The sequence below is a fragment of the Silurus aristotelis genome (genome assembly GCF_946808225.1).
Source record: "Silurus aristotelis genome assembly, chromosome: 9".
NCBI lineage: Eukaryota > Metazoa > Chordata > Actinopteri > Siluriformes > Siluridae > Silurus > Silurus aristotelis.
This window is the reverse complement of record NC_139582.1, coordinates 1,501,136-1,520,009: the sequence shown is the minus strand read 5'-3', so window position 1 is coordinate 1,520,009 and position 18,874 is coordinate 1,501,136. Positions and strand designations below refer to the sequence as shown.

Here is an 18,874-nt window from a genome sequence, read left to right as displayed (position 1 = left end):
TCTCTCTCTCTCTCTCTCTATGCATCATTTATCATTCTGGCATTCGAATTTCCAAGCAGCCCTGTACAGTGCAGGCCATGGCTGCAGTTTGTCGGTTCTGTGTGTGTGTGTGTGTGTGTGTGTGTGTGTGTGTGTGTGTGTGTGTGTGTGTGTGTGTATATATATACACTTGTTGTTTGCTTGTGTGTATACGTTTGAGAAGCTGTGGTGTTGACCTGTCCTTGCTCCTTCCAGCATAGCCTGAGGAACTGCATCACACACACACACACACACACACACACACACACACACACACACACACACACACCTACCTCAGTGAGCTTCTCTTACTGCTTTCTGGGTTTCTGCAGCTCCATACAACCAGTTTATGGAGCTAAAAACGAGACATTCAGTAGACATAAATTTGATCACAATTCAGTGTGAGACTCAGGGCGATACAGAGAGATACCATGAGACATGAGATACATGTACTGAGATTCAGTGAGATGCACTCAGATACAAGATACACAGTATCTAGACAGTGAAATACATTAAGGTAAATTCAGATACACCTAGAGAAACTGAGATACAGTGAGACACACTGAGATACACTAAGATGCACTGAGACACTGATACAGACACAATGAGACGCACTGACATACACTAAGTCTCAGTGAGATATACTGAGATACAAACACACAGAGACACACTGAGATACAGTGAGAGTTTGTTTCTAATACACATCTGGATGATTTTCATTCCACCCTTTCTCACAACACCCCTAGCCCACACACAGACACACACACACACACACACACACACACACACACACACATACAACATACTGTACATTTATTTTGTAGTTGCTAAAAGTCACTTTCCAACATCTGCTTGAAATGTCTTCATTATTGTAACAAAGCTGGTGTGCAGATGCTTTTACACACACACACACAGTCCATGTGAGTGATTTACACATAAAAAACTGCATTATACATTTTATTTTATTGTTTTCTTTCTTTGCCCACATGAACACACACAATGCACTTTCCTCAGTGCCCCAGCACCAGCTGTCATTTCTTATAGTTGTCAGTTTTTATATGGTATTTTTAACAGAGAAACAAGATATGATGAGCCCCCAACACACACACACACACACACACACACACACACACACACACACACACACAACACACACACGTAGGTATACGAGCAGACGCGTATACACACACACACACACACGTACAGTACAGACCAAAAGTTTGGACACACCTTCTCATTCAAAGAGTTTTCTTTATTTTCATGACTATGTAAATTGTAGAGTCACACTGTAGGCATCAAGGGCTATTTGACCAAGAAGGAGAGTGATGGGGTGCTGCACCAGATGACCTGGCCTCCACAGTCACCGGACCTGAACCCAATCGAGATGGTTTAGGGGTGAGCTGGAGCGCAGAGTGAAGGCAAAAGGGCCAACAAGTGCCAAGCATCTCTCGGGGAACTCCTTCAAGACTGTTGGAAGACCATTTCAGGTGACTACCTCTTGAAGCTCATCAAGAGAATATCAAGAGTGTGCAAAGCAGTAATCAAAGCAAAAGGTGGCTACTTTGAAGAACCTACAATATGACATTTTTCAGTTGTTTCACACTTTTTTGTTATGTATATAATTCCATATATAATTCCACATGTGTTCATTCATAGTTTTGATGCCTTCAGTGTGAATCTACAATTTTCATAGTCATGAAAATAAAGAAAACTCTTTAAATGAGAAGGTGTGTCCAAACTTTTGGTCTGTACTGTATATATACGAGCAGACCCGTATACACACACACACACACACACACACACACACACACACACACACACACACACACACACACACACATACACACATGTATATGAACAGAGTCACACATAAATACAAGCAAACACACACACAAACAACTTAAGAAGAAGAAAGCACACAGCGAGAGTAAGGTGTGAAAGGTAAATTGATTGTGTGTGTGTGTGTGTGTGTGTGTGTGTGTGTGTGTGTGTGTGTGTGTGTGTGTGTGTGTGTGTGTGTGTGTGGAGAGCAGACGAGCAGCTTAGGATAAGATGTTTAAAAAAAGAGAAACTCGAAACCCGAGGACTTTCCATAACAATGTTTCATGCCTCCACAAAGTCTACACATTTAATTAACTGGCGTTCAGCTCGGGGGATTTTATTAGTATTTTTTTGTTATTTTCTTTTCATGCAAATTTTATTGTTTATTGAATTAATTGAATTGTACGTGTCTGGAAGCGATCTGAAACTCAGCACGCAAAAAAAGCTGCGTGTAAAGATACAGAGGATGAGCTGAAAATACACACTTTCACATCCGTTTTAGGCAGATAAGCTGCTGTTCACCTACACTGATGTCTGTCTGTCTGTCTATCGGCCTGTCTATTGGTCTGTCTGTCTGGCTGTCTGTCTGTCTATCGATCGGCCTGTCTGTCTGTCTGCCTAGCTGTCTGTCTGTCTCTCTGTCTGCCTTTCTGTCTATCAGTCTGTCTATCTTTGTCTGTTTGTCTTTCTATATATCAGCCTCTGTCTGTTTGCTTGTTTGATGTTTTTTCCTGTCTGTCTGTCTGTCTGTCTGTCTGTCTGTCTGTCTGTCTGTCTGTCTGTCTGTCTGTCTGTCTGTCTTGCACGACAGACTTACCCATTTTTCTGGCTGTCGACCTGTCTGTTTGCCTCTTTTTTGTCTGTCTGCCTTTTTGTTTCTCTGTTTGCCTGTCTGTCTGTATTTTTGTCTGTCTGTCTGCCTGTCTGTTTATTTATTAATTTGTTATTATAGTTACTATAACGAGTTTTGCAATTTTTTTTATTTGATTTTTTTTTTTTTATCCTTTAGAGAGCACATGGCCCCGTACACCATCCCAACCGGGCTGATTGTGGTAGAGGACATGCCAAGGAACCAGATGGGGAAAGTGAATAAGAAAGACCTCCTTCGTCAGTTCTTTCCCCACTGACAGTCTTCTCCACTCCTCTTTTCTCCTCCTTTTCTTTGGGGTCAGTGCTGAGGGTTTGTATTGAACAGTGAAACCTGGTCTGGCTAATGAAGTCTAATAATCTGTTCATGAAGAACACCACCAGCAGACTGGAGTGAATCTCCACGTTTACCTTTATCTCTGATGATCAGAGGGAACAGTGTTCACGTGCTCACGTCACCTCGGCTTCATTCAGGATACATTTATTTTGGGTAAAAAAAAAGAGTCATTTCATTGTGTGTGTGTGTGTGTGTGTGTGTGTGTGTGTGTGTGTGTGTGTGTGTGTGTGTGTGTGTGTGTGTGTGTGTGTGTGTGTGGTCATGTGCGGGGGTTCCTGAAATGCTTTGTTCGGTAATTATTGTGATATTGTCAATAGGTTTATAATAGACTTAAAGGAAAATCACAAACGTGGATCAACAACATAACAAACAATTCCATATTTGTCTTCATGTGTTCACCATCCCAGAATGCTTTGCTGCGCTCGGGAAAACTGTGAGTGACCTGAAAGATGCCGTGTTCCAGGAAAGCAAATATGTTTTTTATATGCTCGATATGAAAAAAGGAGAGGTTTTGCACAGTAATGGTTATATTGAGTTTAAAAGTAAAATAATGTGAAGATTATTGGAAGATTTTTAAATGTTTTTATTTATTATACAATATAGAATGAAGATCTGTATAGATGTAACACATGGTCGATCTATAATCTGTGTTTTAGGTGTGTTCAGGAATAAATTGTTCAATAAAAGACAACAAAACTGTACACGAGTTTAAAGGACTACTTAAAGCATCCCCATCTGTCCATCATTCATCTGATCATCAAAAACAAAGTTAATGTCAGGAAAAGCCGGAGAGATTTTATATAAATCATTTTGATGGATATATTTATATTAAAGATGAGGGTTTATAGCTTTAATTATGCACTGGTGGACAGTAACAAAGTAAACATAATTCATATCTGTATTTTACTGAAGTGTTTCCATTTGGGGAGATTTTTACTGTAACGTCACTACAAATATTTGACTTTTTACTACATTTAGTGAAATCAGTCGTTCTTTTTATTAATGAGGATAAAAGCGTAACTGGTGAAACACGCAGCGAGTCACCAATCAGGATCGAGCGCACGCTCTGTTTTACACGTGTTCTGATCGCCGCTTGTATCTACTGATCACCAACATACAGTTCAGCATCAGTTCAACATCAAGCAGAACATTTAGAGAGGAATAAATGATGAAGAAACTCCAGACTCGAACTCACCACCACACACTCATTCTCACCTCATTTACATGATTTTTTTTAAATAGTAGAAAAGAAGTGATCATTATAATATTATAATATAATGATCATTCATGATCATTATAATAATCAATCAGTGTTTGAGTCATTAATATCATTCTATTAATAGATCAGTGTGCTGAGAGTCACATTCGAGTCTTTACACAGAAACTGAGTTTATTAAGTGAAGAGTCTTGTGATAAAAATGATAATAGGAACATTATAGTATAAATCACTACTTTGGATACTTAAGTACATTTGTTTAAAGGGACAATTTTATTGGAAATATATTTACCAAGTGGATCTTTTCTGTAACTCAACTACATGTTTTGTGTACTTAATCCACCACTGTGTACTTTTGCACTGTCCACTGAAGGACACGGCTGTTCTGGACATCTCCAGGGCCTTTTCGAGAAAAAAAAACAACAACTTCAGTTCAGTGTTTGTCTTTCCCTTGAGATGTACAAGCAGCCTGTAGGGTTTGTTTTTCAGGTCAGATTTGTGTGTGTGTGTGTGTGTGTGTGTGTGTGTGTGTGTGTGCGTGTGCGTGTGCGCGCGCGCGCGCGATTGTCCATTCTGACATTGCCTAAAGATTTTACGCTCCCATGAGGAACCTTCATTTTCTTACTTAAAAAGGCCTAACTTCATCCTTAAACTGGATGAAATGAAGGTTAGGCTTGTTACCTACAATAAAATGAAAAGTCAATATCGCAATAAAATTGTGGGTTGGTGTATCATTTTGTAGAATCCTGTTGACTGTAAAAGCTCTCGAGTTTCGTTCTCTTGGACCGTACAGTGTTACGCTTCGGGTTGTAATAAGTCACCTCAGCTTGTAGATGATGAGACGATTGGCAGCCCAGTATGGCACCAGAGACATGAAGTGGCACTTGTAAGATGAAGTCAGGGACAGACAGATTAAGAGGAGAAAGCAGGCATACAGAAGACAGTGAAGCATACAGTGGTTTGTTTTTTTTCTCTTCCTATTTCTGTGTGTCTCTTTCTCCTGGCTGCAGTCACCAGAGAGCTGATTAAGAGACTAGGACTATCGATTTCTGTGTGGTGTAAAATGCCTAGGTGTGCTGAGGCATGGAAGCTTCTCGGCAAGTTTGGGCAGGCAGGTAGTCGTTCCTGAGAACCTCCACTTGTCCATAAACTTCACTCCGTCCCCTAAACTTAGTTTTGAACTTCCATGTGACTTCCAGAACCTGCATTTCACCCTTCATCTATCCACAAAGTTGTACACCATCCTGCTTCCAGACCAATTTATAACCCTTGGCTTCTCACCATACCTATCATCAGATCTGCACCAGAGCTGCACCTGCAAACATGTATGCCTGCAAATCTCCATCTTCTGCACAAAACCTGCCCTCAGGTGGTAGCTCAGTCGTTAAGGTCGGAGTTCAAGCCCTAGTTTCGTAAAGCTGCCACTCTTGGGGCCCTTGAGCAAAGCCCTTAACCCTCTGTGCTCCAGGGAAGCTTCATAATGACTGACCCTGTGCTCTTCAGCTTCCTAACATCACCGCAATATGCAAAGAAACTATGCTGTAATGTACATGTGACAAGCCCCTACACCTTTACCTTCAAAACTACCCCGAATGTTCATTTTAACCTGAAATCTGGGGCATTCCTGAAGTCAAAAACCCTCTCCCCTACCTTCTCCACCATGCCAAACCCCCAAACACCTGCCTCCAATCCTGTACATACAACAATGTATCTCAATCTAAATTCCTTCCAAACATGCCATCAAACTTCTTAAACACCACCTGCCCCATCCAACACCTGCCCCGACTTCCCCAGTTCTTTACCCCTAAACCTACCACCATTTCTCCATTTGGGCAAAGTTTGGGAACGTTGTGCAACTCGACGGTGATGACAGTATTTGTATGTGTTTGTATTTGTGTGCGCATGTGAGTGAGTTTTATTCCCCAGGGCTCTGAGATGATGGAGTGTGTGCAGCATCAGTCAGACACTCTTGGCATAAACACACCCACCCACACACACACACATACACACGCACACACTTCCTCGCCTGCCTGAACTACTGAAGCGTGTGAATCTGTCTGCAGATGGGCGCTTATTGGGCCCCAGGGTACTGTAGAAAGAAGGGCAAGTGCTATACTGGACTTGTCCAACACACACACACAAACACACACACACACACACACACACACACACACACACACACACACAATATAAAAATATATAACAAAACCCAACAGCGTTCTGCAGCTGATTTGCTGTGACTGTTGACATGCGCTTGAGTTGAGAACGTGGCTGTGTGTTATTAATGCAGCAGTGTGTTGGCTGAGCAATCAGTGTTTTAACTCCACACTCCTGTTCAAGGTGCCCCTCAACTCCCTTACACCCCCCAGCCCACACACACACACACACACACACACACACAGTCCCTTGTAGAGTTCCTCCATTTCAGTTCCATGTCACATGAAAGCGACTGCCTCGGAGTGATCCGGCGTGCGGTTGATATCGGCGTCGCTTTGAACTTCTGAAGTGAATGTGTGACGTGAAGACAAGGCAGGAGCAATGGAATGGAATGGAACAGTAGTTAAGGACGAACAGAGAGAAGAAGGAATGGCCTCAGAACACAAAGTGAACACACACTCATGCAATTACAGAGCACAGAAAAACTGTAAAAGCAAAATGCTGTAGCTTGAGGGACTCGGACTCGGAGAGTGTGATGTGACAGCTCTCAGTGCCTTAGAGGCGACAACTCGCCTTCCAGCTCAAACACACTCTCCTTTTTTTAACTCCATTATACGTTATTCACTCTTTTGTTTGCTCTTTTTTTGTTTTGTTAATTCAACATTAAAAAGTATCAAGACGCCAGACTTCTTCAGTCATGTGGTTCCTCTTCAGGAATGTGATGAGATTTTCCCTTCACTCGGACAGCTATAGGAGCACCAAACTTGTTCCAGCTTGACAATGCTCCTGTGCACAAAGCCAGCTCCATGAAGATATGGGTTGGAGTGGAAGATTGGTCACCTTTGGGATGAATGTATGGGAGAACGTTTTTCACAAAATCTAGTAGAACATCATCTCAGAAGAGTGGAGGTTATTCTAACAGGAACTTGAATTTAAATGTGGAATGGGATGTTCAAAAAGAAGCACATAGCAATATAACGGTCAGGTGTCTACAAACTTTTGTGGCTATAGTGTATATGGTAAACATTTTACACCCAAACTGTTGCTACAAAGTTGGAATGAGACATTTGTCTAGAATGTCTAGCATTGTAGTTTCCCTTCCCTGGAACTGCAGTGGTCCAACCTTGTGCCCAAAGCGAGTTCCATTAAGACTTGGAGTGGAGAGCACAGAGCCCTGACCTTCTCAACCCCACTGAACACTTTTAGTTTGACCCAGAACATTTACTGAGTGCCGGGTCCTCTTGCCAGAACCCACAATGTTCTTGTAAATAAAGTAAAGTAAGTAAAGTGCTTTTTCCTTGTCACAGGTACGCTACAGGACAGTGAATTCTTCTTTGCTGGGGTCAGAGCGCAAGATCAGCCATGATATATTGTAGCACCCCTGGAGCACAGAGGGTTAAGGGACTTGCTCAAGGGTCCACCAGTGGCTGCTTGGCAATACCAGGGCTTGAACCCTTGGACACTTCTGTGCAGGTTTGGGCAGAAGATGGAGATTTGCAAATATACACTATGGTAAATCTTCGCCTGCTGTTTTTTAGTTTACAGGTGCAGATCTAATTTGAAGAGGTGAAGATCTGAGGACATGATTAGAAGTGAGGGAAATGTTATAAAGTGGTTGGAGAAACTTTGTGGACAGATGAAGAGTGGAATGCAAGTTCTGTAAGTCACATGGAAGTTAAAAACTGAGATCAGGTGGCAGAGGGAATTTTTTTGGAAAAGTGGAGGTTTTGAGGAACCTTGCTAGAGGACCCTACAGTGTCAGCTAGAAGATAGTAGACCTAACCTTCCGATCAGTAACCCAGAGCTTTAACCACTGAGCTCCAACTGAATGAGCAGAAATGTTTATAGCTACACCCCAAAATTTCTTCTTCCCACAAAAATGGAGGACATTAGAAGAGTAAAGAGGGACTACAGCTAGAATAAGCAGGTAGGCTCAGATGTCCGTAAACTTTTGCCTAAAACCGAATTGTGATTTGTATGGATTAATAAACGTAAAAAAAAAAAAAAAAATACAATACATAATAGTTCCTCAATAGCAAGGTTTATTTATTGAAGGTATTTCTGGTACCTGTGATGCTGTCAGACGTGTATGTACGATCCATTATCCAAGTCCATAATGTGACATTTAACCAGTTCTAAAGGGAAATGTATATAAAAGCGTAGCATATCACATGCAGTTATTTATTGCCCTTTTATTTGTACGATCCTCTTGCGCTCATTTGCATGTCCCCTCTCATCCCTGTTGCTGCGATCACTGTGATCTATTTTTATTGATGAGCCAAAGCTATCGCACTAAACTCCTCACTGCCACGATGATCAATATTAAATTATCGTGTCCCGGCACTCATAACTCGGCGCGCTAGACAATAGACAGAGACAGGGTCAAGGGAGAATAAATAGCAGGCAGAGTGCCTAATGATCCATCATCCCAGACGAGCTCCGACACCCTGGAGCTTCACCCGCTGACAGCACCATTAATAAATACGGCTCAGAGCGCGATCGATCGCTCTGATGCACGATCACGGCCGCAAATACTATAAAACACTTGGCCATCTATCCAGAGAGGGTCGGCCCATCTACTGCACATACACACTCAAGTGGACCTTACACACTATGCTCTACATCAAATATACACCAAGCAGCCGTAACATTAACTGACTCGGTGAGGTCTGGACTCCACAAGACCACTGAAGGTTTATTGTGGTATCCGGCACCAAGATGTTAGCAGCAGATCCTTTTAAATCATGCATGTTGCTGTCTAAGGTGAAATCTCCATGGATTAGATTTGTTGTCCAGGACATCCCACAGATCAGATTGAGATATGAGAAAATCTGACGAAGGCCAAGTTAACTCAACTCAACAAAAGTCTGGAAAAAGTAAGTGTTATTAAAATGAAACAGTTGGAGAAACATTTTGCATCTAATGATGTTATTTGACAGCAGGTCAGTAAGATGATTGGGTATTAATAGTGTATTTTATGGAGGTATCTTATGAGAGTCTCTTAGAATAAAGATGGGCAAAGCTTCAGTAATCTGTGAAAGACAGATTGTGGAACAATTTCAAGTCAAGTCAAGTTTATTTCTATTGCGCTTTTCACAACAGACATTGTCTCAAAGCAGCTTTACACAAATCAACAGTTAAGGTGAATGGTGTGAATTTGTCCCTGATGAGCAGCATGGAGACTGTGGCAAGGAAAAACTCCCTTAGATGTTATGAGGAAGAAACCTTGAGAGGAACCAGACTCAAAAGGGGAACCCATCCTCATTTGGGTGACATCAAGAGTTTGATCATAAATTTCAGAATAACATCAAATTGCAAAACAGTTAAATATCTCATTCTTTACAGAACATAATATCATCAAAAGTTTCAGAGAATCTGTAGAAATCTTTGCACAATAGAGCAAGGGTGAGAATCAATATTGGACGCCTGGAGGTAGCAGAGCTGAAGATGATAAAATGTTCGTTTGGAGTTACGATGATGGACAGGATTAGAAATTAGTTTATTAGAAGGACAGCGCATGTAGGACGTTTTGGAGACAAGGTGAGGGAGGTGAGATTGAGATGGTTTGGACATGTGCAGAGGAGGGACATGGGTAATATCAGTAGGAGAATGCTGAGGATGGAGAAACCAATATGGTTGAACAAGACAATGCTAACTGCATACTGCATATATTACAATAGCATGACTTTGTAGTAGAAGAGTCCAGGTGCTGAACTGGGCATTAGGGAACACCTATGCCATAGAGGGGAGTAACTTGGTCTGTAACAGTGTTTTGGTTTCCCATCCGAACTTCATCCACAGCATCACACTGTGCTTGCTTTATTCCCATGGCTTATCCTGGTGCCTTCTCTTTCCCAGGTAAGCCATGCCAACACCTGGAAAACCTGATTCCAATGCACATGTGTCCATTGTTGGAGCTTTGGGTGGTCTACAAGGGTCAGCATGGACTCTCTGATGACTACAGCGTCACATGCTTCACCAACTCCACATGCAGCAAGCAGTGATTCTCTCTGTCTTCTGACTCCTTTCTATCAAAGCCAGGATGAAAATTTTTTCTTCATGGGCTCATGATCCTGTTGCTGGCTTACCAGTTTCCTTCCTTAAAGTGCTTTTGGTAGGTACTAATTACTGCATACCAAAAACAACCCACAAGAACTGATTTCTTGCTCTGGCCCAGATGTCTAGACATGACAGTCTGGCTCTGATCAAAGATGTTCAGATTCTTACTCTTGCCTATGTATCCTTCTTCCAACACATCAACTTCAAAAGTCAACTAGTCACTATAAATAGTACAATAATGAAATAATCCATGTTACTTCATTACCCTTTCAGCTGTGTTCATCTTAAACTAATCTTAAGGCTAACTGGTGTACAAGTATGTGAGAGATTTTTCACATTTATTAAACGATCTCTGATGTTAATCAGAGTCGCTCAGGTGATAGATGACATTGGTATTTGGTAAATGCTTTATACATTTTAATTTAGCAGACATTTGTGCCTGTCCAAGTCCTTTGGACCTGGTCAAATTAGCATCATTTAAGTGAAAGACATTCATTCATTCAATCTTCAGTAGGTTCTTTATTCTAGGCAGACTCGGAGTGGATGCAGAGTGGAACCCATCCAACTACTGGCATGTTTTTGGCAGGGTAAGGAGGAACTCGAGTCTGGTCCTAAAACAGATGTTTTTGTATTGATTTGAATTTGCCTTTTGGTTTTCTCAGTTTTGCTCATTGGGGTGATTAAAGATGGACTTCTTGGGTAACATTTTGCAAAATAATGTACGTGGTGTCTTTTTTTCTGCGTGTGCACATTTTGCAAAAGATAAATCCACATCATTTTTGAAGCCTAATCATTAGTGTAATGCATGAATGGAACCAACCAGTTGAAGCAGGTGATTCATCTCCAGGTCAGGATCTTACGATTTTCCTACAGGTGCTTGTTTAGTCTCAAAACTGGACTATTGCAACTCTCTGCTGGCAGGTCTTCTCCGGAACGCAATGCGTCAACTGCAATGATCCAAAATGTAGCTATGTGACACTTGCTCAACCTGCCAAAGTTCTCCCACACCAACCACTGCACCATACTTGCTCTGATCTTCTAGCATTGCTTGACTGGTCCCACTTTCTCTCAGGGGAAGAGGTAAGTATACATCTAGACTCTTCTTTGTTCTGGCAACGAGGTGGTGAAATGAACCTCTCCTAGATATCCAAACAGCTGAGTAAAGGGTGAAGACCTACCTCTTCCTGAAACACTAAAACTAACTTTAACTTATTTTTTCCTGTTTTTCTTTTTTTTCTTCTTTATGTTAAAAAAAAGGTGTGCTATAATTCTTGTCAACAGACTTTCAGGCTGATGGTATCCTAAGTGTGAAGTGAACCAGTGTTAATTTTTCATTGATAGAGACTTCAAAGAGCTTTTGTACATCGCTCTGGATCTTTAATGATTTCTGTTTAAGATTTTGACTTTCCATGACGCCTTTAAGCTAGAGTCTTGACTCGATCTTGTCTGGTCCTGGTCTTGGGCTTGACTTGGGGTTACGAAGGAAACTAAGGAACTCAAATGTATTCTATCCCAAGAATCACAAAAGAAGTCAGTAGCGAACTGTGAACTCTGGAGCTGTGAGGTGACAGCGATACCCCCTGCACCACCACCATGCTGCTTAGACTACAATATTGTCAGCCGATATAAAATATAGTTGAAAATAGAATGAAGAAATAACTTTTTTTTATCCACATTTGGCAAGTGCTCATTTGTACAACTGACCAGTTCAGGGCCTTGCTCAGGGGCCCCGTAGGCAGCTTGGTATCTCCGGGATTTGAACTCGCAGCATTCTGAGCAGAATTCCTCCTAACCACTGAGCTACCATCTCCCTGATAGTGTTTTAAAGATCATAATTTAAGGCTAATAGAGGTATTTATATGAAATATGAACACTGAAAGATGATTCGTATCGGCAAATGTAAAACCAGTGGGATGTAAATGGCTCCCGGATGGAGAAATCACCCCGTAAATGAGCCCTAAAGCTCTCACCCGTAAAAGCTGCATGCTGCGACCATATACTCCAATTTGTCGAGGACAGGTGTGCTGTTTCCCAGCCACATCTTTAAACCTGCTGTGCAGCAGCTGGACAGTTAGTTGAAACCTCACTACAGAGGCGTCCGTGTGTTCTGTATGTCTGTGTATCAGTTTAAAATGTAATATCGATATCTGTCTAGGTGTTCTTTAAGGGCAGGCGTGAATATAAAGAGTAAACGCAGTGTGATGTGCAGTAAGACATGCAGGAGAGTGTGGGAATCACCAGGACCTCGTCCCATCCTCAAGTCATATTGATTATTGATCTTCTCAACAACTGCTTATACTTATCTTCTTCATCTCTGACACACTCTTTCTCTTATTCAGTACTGGATCCTCAGACTTGGCTCAGCATGGAGCATAGTGTGTGTGTGTGAGTGTGTGTGTGTGTGTGTGTGTGTGTGTGTGTGTGTGTGTGTGTGTGTGTGTGTGTGTGTGTGTGTGTGTGTGTGTGTGTCAACACCTGTACATTGATCGCCGTAAGCATCCTTCATCCATTTTAACAGGGATTGATCGAGATACTCAGCATGTGTGCAACAGACACCATCAACTTGCTTCTGCATGACTCTATTGCAGAGATACATACACACACACACACACACACACACACACACACACAAACACACACACCTGCAGTGAGAACAAATAGAGCTGTTCTGTGTCTCTATACCGTCTGGACTTCAGCAATATAATGTTTTATTGTCGAAATTGTATTTTACAGCGTCAACAAAATATTTCTAAATATGGTTGGTTCCACAAGCTGTTCCCACAAAGTTGGAGGTACAGAATTATACAAGACGTCTTTGAATGAAGGAGCCTGAAATTCCTTTACTTGAACTAGGAGACCCAAACCTGTTCTAGCATGACAATACACCTGTGCACAAAGCCAGCACCATGAAGATCTGCTTTACTTGGGTTGGACGATGTGGAAGATCTCCTGCTATAGAGCTCGAAGCAATGAAGACGAAACGTTTAAACTAAACACAAGATGACTATTAAAATCAGGATCACACACACATGCGTATCAACAAGTATTTATTTAAATGAAGACTGTTTTGTAACACAGTAGTTACGATGCAAAAACAAAGCGAAATCATTACTTACTGCTTCTCAAAATACTTCAACTGATTGCAACATAAAACATTGTTGAACGTGTTTTTGTCTTTAATGAACACTGAAAGATTTTCTACATGAGAAACTGAAATTAAACTTCAGAACAACTTACTGTAATAAAAAAGCCATAAATACTTTATATAAAGAACAAAATTCCCATAAATAATAACCGTACTGAATGATGTTTGGAAACACTTCATACTGCAGACTCTTATAAATTGTTATTAGGTCGTAAATAAATGTGTTGGTGTCGACATAAAACATTTGGAATAAATTATAGTAATGAACAAGTCCTAAGTGTGATTATTGAGCATTTTTTACTGGGCAACTTTAAAACCAGTATTACATCTAAAATAAAGTCTTAAAAGATACAAAGCCTTAAATGACGTCTCTGATGGTCATGAAGCTCAATTTGCAGGTCAAATACTTTTAAAAATTTTTAGCTTTACAAAGTAAGAAAAAATAAAAATAAATAAATGCATCATTTTATTCCTAAAATAAAATCAATTCGATTTTTATGGCTAGAAATAAGATTGTAAGTCTTAACTAGAAGAAGAGTATTTGTGTGCTTATGGTGTCGTTCAGTGATCTTTATATTATTAACTCTACAGCACCAGCATATATAAAAACGTGTAAAAAAAAATATAGTACGCCGGCATAACGTGTGTTCGGTCATTTACACAGCCTCCGTCGTGTATCAGTGTGTTTCATTACTCATCCAACTTTCAACACACGTAATTACACCACTGACATTTCAACCAGAGTGTCTATGTTTCACACACACACACACACACACACACACACACACACACACACACACACACACACACACACACACACACACACACACACACAAAAGCCCATTTCCAGTACTAGAGTTAAAGCTAAAAAAAAGAACGAGATGAGGGGTGGAGAGGATCGATAAGAGGTAGCATGCATTCTAATGCCTCCTTAATGGGCTGGAGTATTAATTATTCAGCCAAGGCCATTTTAGCTGCTCATTAAAGTGGCAGCTGGGTGGAGAAATATGCGCCAATGTACGACATGTCCAGGGTCATTACCGAGCTTGCTGTCGCCACACACACCCACACTGTACACACACACACACACACACACTACGCCTTGAGATCATTTGTATCCTGCATCCTCTTTTCTCTGTATCTGTACGTGTATATGGGATCCGAGCTCTTTGAATGCACATCAGCCCATCATCGTGTTCCTCTCACTACCATCCATCAATCCTCAACTCATGTTTCATGCTGGAGAGTTAAAATTCCACCGCATGGCCGTGGTTGTTCCATGTGAATCCCTTTCCCTTGTGACATGATTCCTAATGACATCACGGCCTACTAAATGGCTATGACTTGATTTATCTTCTCCCCGTGTTACCACCATGCTGACACACACAAACACACACACCCACACTGCATCAGGATGCCGGTGGCAGGGAACATCTGTTGGAGGAAGCCCCTGCCATGCAGCGTTAGAATCGCACAGGCCTTGAAGGAGCAGTGCGGCCAAGCATTAAACAAGCTACGCTCTGTGTTTCTCTTATATACTGTACATACATATGTTGCTTAAGCACAAATTGACAACATTAATGTCACTGGATGTTTAAATAACACCCCTAATGAATAAATGCATTCTACATCAGAATGCTGTTCATTGACTTTAGCTCTGCATTCAATACAGTCCTCGCCACTTTACTAATCACTAAGCTCAGTGACCTGGGTATCTGCATCTCCTCTTGCAGATGGATTCTGTTCTTTCTCACTAACAGACCTCAATTTGTTAGGTTGGCCAACCAGGTATACACAAACCTCATTCTAAACACTGGCATCCCACAGGGCTGTGTTCTAAGCCCACTACTCTACTCCCTGTTCACCCACGACTGTGGTCCTCCGCATTACTTTAACATCTTCATCAAGTATGTAGATGACATCACCGTGATCGGCCAGATCAGCAACAACAACGAATCGGCCTACAGGGAAGAGTAGTACCTCCAGACTTCTTTCTGCCTTCTGCCTGCTAATATTCAGCTTCATAAACGAGTCTACGTCTGTGGTGTGTGAGAGACAGGAAATAATACACCAGTGGTAGATTAAAAAAGCTGCGCAATAAGAATAAAAAATATTGACGTTTCATTAAATAGATTAAAACTAAAGTCACGAGCCTGTTTTAAAATTGTAAGAAGTAGAAAGTATTTGTACTTCGTTACTTCCCACCTCTGATAAGTGCTCATCAAATAAAACTCAACCCCAGCAAAACAGACCTGCTGGTCATCCCAGACGATTCATCTCCAGGTCAGGATCTCAGAATAACTCTTCATGACTCTCTGCTCTTCCCTTCATCCACTGCTCATAAACTTGGAGAAACTATGGACTGTCCTTCTCTTCACATTTTGCAAAAGATTTTCTCTACAACATCTGAAGGATTCAACCATTTGTCCACACATGCTGCCCAGGTGCTTGTTCAGGCTCTTGTGATTTCGAGACTGGACCACTGCAGCTCTCTTCTGGCAGGTCTTCCTCTGAACGATATTCATCCACTGAAAATGATCCAAAACGCAGCAGCACGACTTGCCCAAGTTCTCCCACACCACCCCATTGCTGCTCCTCCACTGGCTTCCAGTATCTGCATGTATCAAATTCAAAACACTGATGTTTGCCTACAAGGCCAAAAATTGGCCAGTACCATCTTACCTTAGAGACCTCATCACACCACCACGCTGTCTGAGATCCTCAGCACTGCTCCACTGGTACCACCTTCTCTCAGAATGAGAGGTAAGTATACTTTAAGGCTCTTCTATGTTCTGGCACTAAGGTGGTGGAATGAACTTCCCTTAGATGTCCGAACAGCTGAGTCCCTGGCAATGATTGAAAACCTTCATCTTCCTGAAACACTTAAACTAACACTAGTGTAACACTAACACTATTGTATTTATATACAACCAGTATATACAAACACTAACCAGTGCTAAGATGGATTACAATTTGTTTAATGGAATTTTGGAAAAATAAAAACATGCAATCAGAGGACAAGATCCAGGGAAATGATAGCTGAGTAGTAAACACATTGGACTTCTGATTTGAAGGTCATGAATTCAAATCCCAACATCACTAAAGTAACACTGTTTGGCCCTTGAACAAGGCCCTTAACCCTCACATGCTCATAGTTGTAGGTATTCACTGCTAGAGACTCAAAGCACTTTTGTATGCCACTCTGGACACGGGCGTCTGCTAAATGCCACAGATGTAAATGAGATTATTGTACGACGGTCTGGATAAGGGTGTCTACCAAATGCCCCTTTTTCTTTACTATATTTTAAAGTAATAAAATAAAATATTTTACTTTTTACTACATTTACTGAAATCAGTCGTTCTTTTTATTAATGAGGATAAAAGCGTAACTGGTGAAACACGCAGCGAGTCACCAATCAGGATCGAGCGCACGCTCTGTTTTACACGTGTTCTGATCGGCGCTCGGTGCATCTACTGATCACCAACATACAGTTCAGCATCAGTTCAACATCCAGCAGAACATTTAGAGAGGAATAAATGATGAAGAAACTCCAGACTCGAACTCACCACCACACACGTGACCTCATTTACAGGATTTTTCTGACATATTTGAAAAGAAGGTTTTGGGTTCATGATCATTGTAATAATCAATCAGTGTTTGATTCATTAATATCATTCTATTAATAGATCAGTGTGCTGAGAGTCAATCAATCAATCAATCAATCAATCAATCAATCAAGTTTTATTTATAAAGCGCCTTACAACAGCCAAAAGGAGCACAAGGCGCTTTCCAATAATAACAACAAAAGACAACAAAATATAACAACACAATAAAATAGCAGTCGAATCAGAGTCTACGTGTCAAAAGCTCGTATAAATAAATGTGTTTTCAACTGGGATTTAAAAACACTCAGCACAGTGATGCTTCGAAGGTGTGCTGGAAGTGCGTTTCACAGCTTTGGTCCCTGGACGGCAAATGACCGGCCTCTAAACTTTTTATATTTGAACTTGGGAGTGACCAGAGAGCTTTGTTCAGAGGAGCAGAGAGTTCTGGCTGGTTGGTGGACCGTTACAAGTTCAGCGAGGTAGGCCGGGGCCAGATCATTGATGGTCTTGAATACGAACAGCAGGACCTTATACTCCACCCTAAACCGCACCGGAAGCCAGTGGAGCGAGCGGAGGACAGGGGTGATGTGTGAGCGCTTGGAGGTGTTGGAGAGAAGACGTGCTGCGGCGTTTTGTACCATTTGGAGCCAACTGAGAAGTGATTGATTAAGTCCAGTGTAAAGAGCATTACAGTAGTCAATCCTCGAGCTGATGAAGGCATGAATAGCTTTTTCAAGGTCAGTTTGGGACAAGAATGATTTGACCTTGCTGAGGAGTCTTAGCTGGTAAAAGCTCGCCTTTACTACTGCACTGATCTGTTTATTGAAGTGCATACTTTTGTCAAAAATAACACACAAATTACGCACGATACGTGCAAACTGAGGTGTTAGAGGACCAAAACTGAGAGAACTGCTGCAGGGTCACATTCAAGTCTTTTTACATAAACTGAGGTGATTAAGTAAAGAATCTTGTGATAAAAATGACAATAGGAAAATTATACTTAAGTACATTCGAGGGCTTTTGTACTTCTACTCGAGTTTAAATTGGAGTTGTATTTTACCGAGTGGATTTCTACTGTAACTCAACTACATGCTTTGTGTACTTCATCCACCACGCATTTACAGTATAATCAGTATCAGAACAGTATAATCGTCCTGATCCACGCCAACACCCCGTGAATTGCATGTTTTCTGGGTGCACCTCAGTAATAGTGCATTAATTCCAGGAGGTTAATTTAATGTCATTCTACAACATAATAAAGTCCTGTTGATGTACTGATGTACCATTAAACAACTTGAGGCTACAATTGAGTTTAAGGGTGACCAAGGTGTCCAAGAAGCCATGATGTGGAACGCTTTGGTCCAGGATTAAAGCATTATAAACGTGTGTTTGTTTGTGGGTGTGTTTGGCTTCGAAACAGCATGAACGCAAGCAGCTGCTATTTGGACTTTTCAATCTCTTGTGTTTTGGGTGTTTAAATCGTTTCAGTTCATGTAAGATTGATGTTTATCTATAGTGGCTATATCGGTCAGAGCAGCAATGGCTCACTCCCTGCCGTGTGTGTGTGTGTGTGTGTGTGTGTGTGTGTGTGTGTGTGTGTGTGTGTGTGTGTGTGTGTGTGTGTGTGTGAACGAACCCTGGAGAGAAA

General features: G+C 41.4%; 1 protein-coding gene across 3 annotated transcripts in view; it reads left to right on the top strand.

Moving 5' to 3' along the window:
• Positions 1-3,741, top strand: part of acsf3 (acyl-CoA synthetase family member 3) — a 47,170-nt gene extending 43,429 nt beyond the window's left edge. For all 3 annotated transcript variants that reach the window (XM_083550118.1, XM_083550119.1, XM_083550117.1), the window contains exon 10: positions 2,849-3,741. In XM_083550118.1, the coding sequence (XP_083406244.1) occupies positions 2,849-2,966 (118 nt within the window). In that variant the 3' untranslated portion in view covers positions 2,967-3,741. The remainder of the gene's footprint in view (positions 1-2,848) is intronic.
• The last annotated feature ends 15,133 nt before the right edge of the window (positions 3,742-18,874 follow it).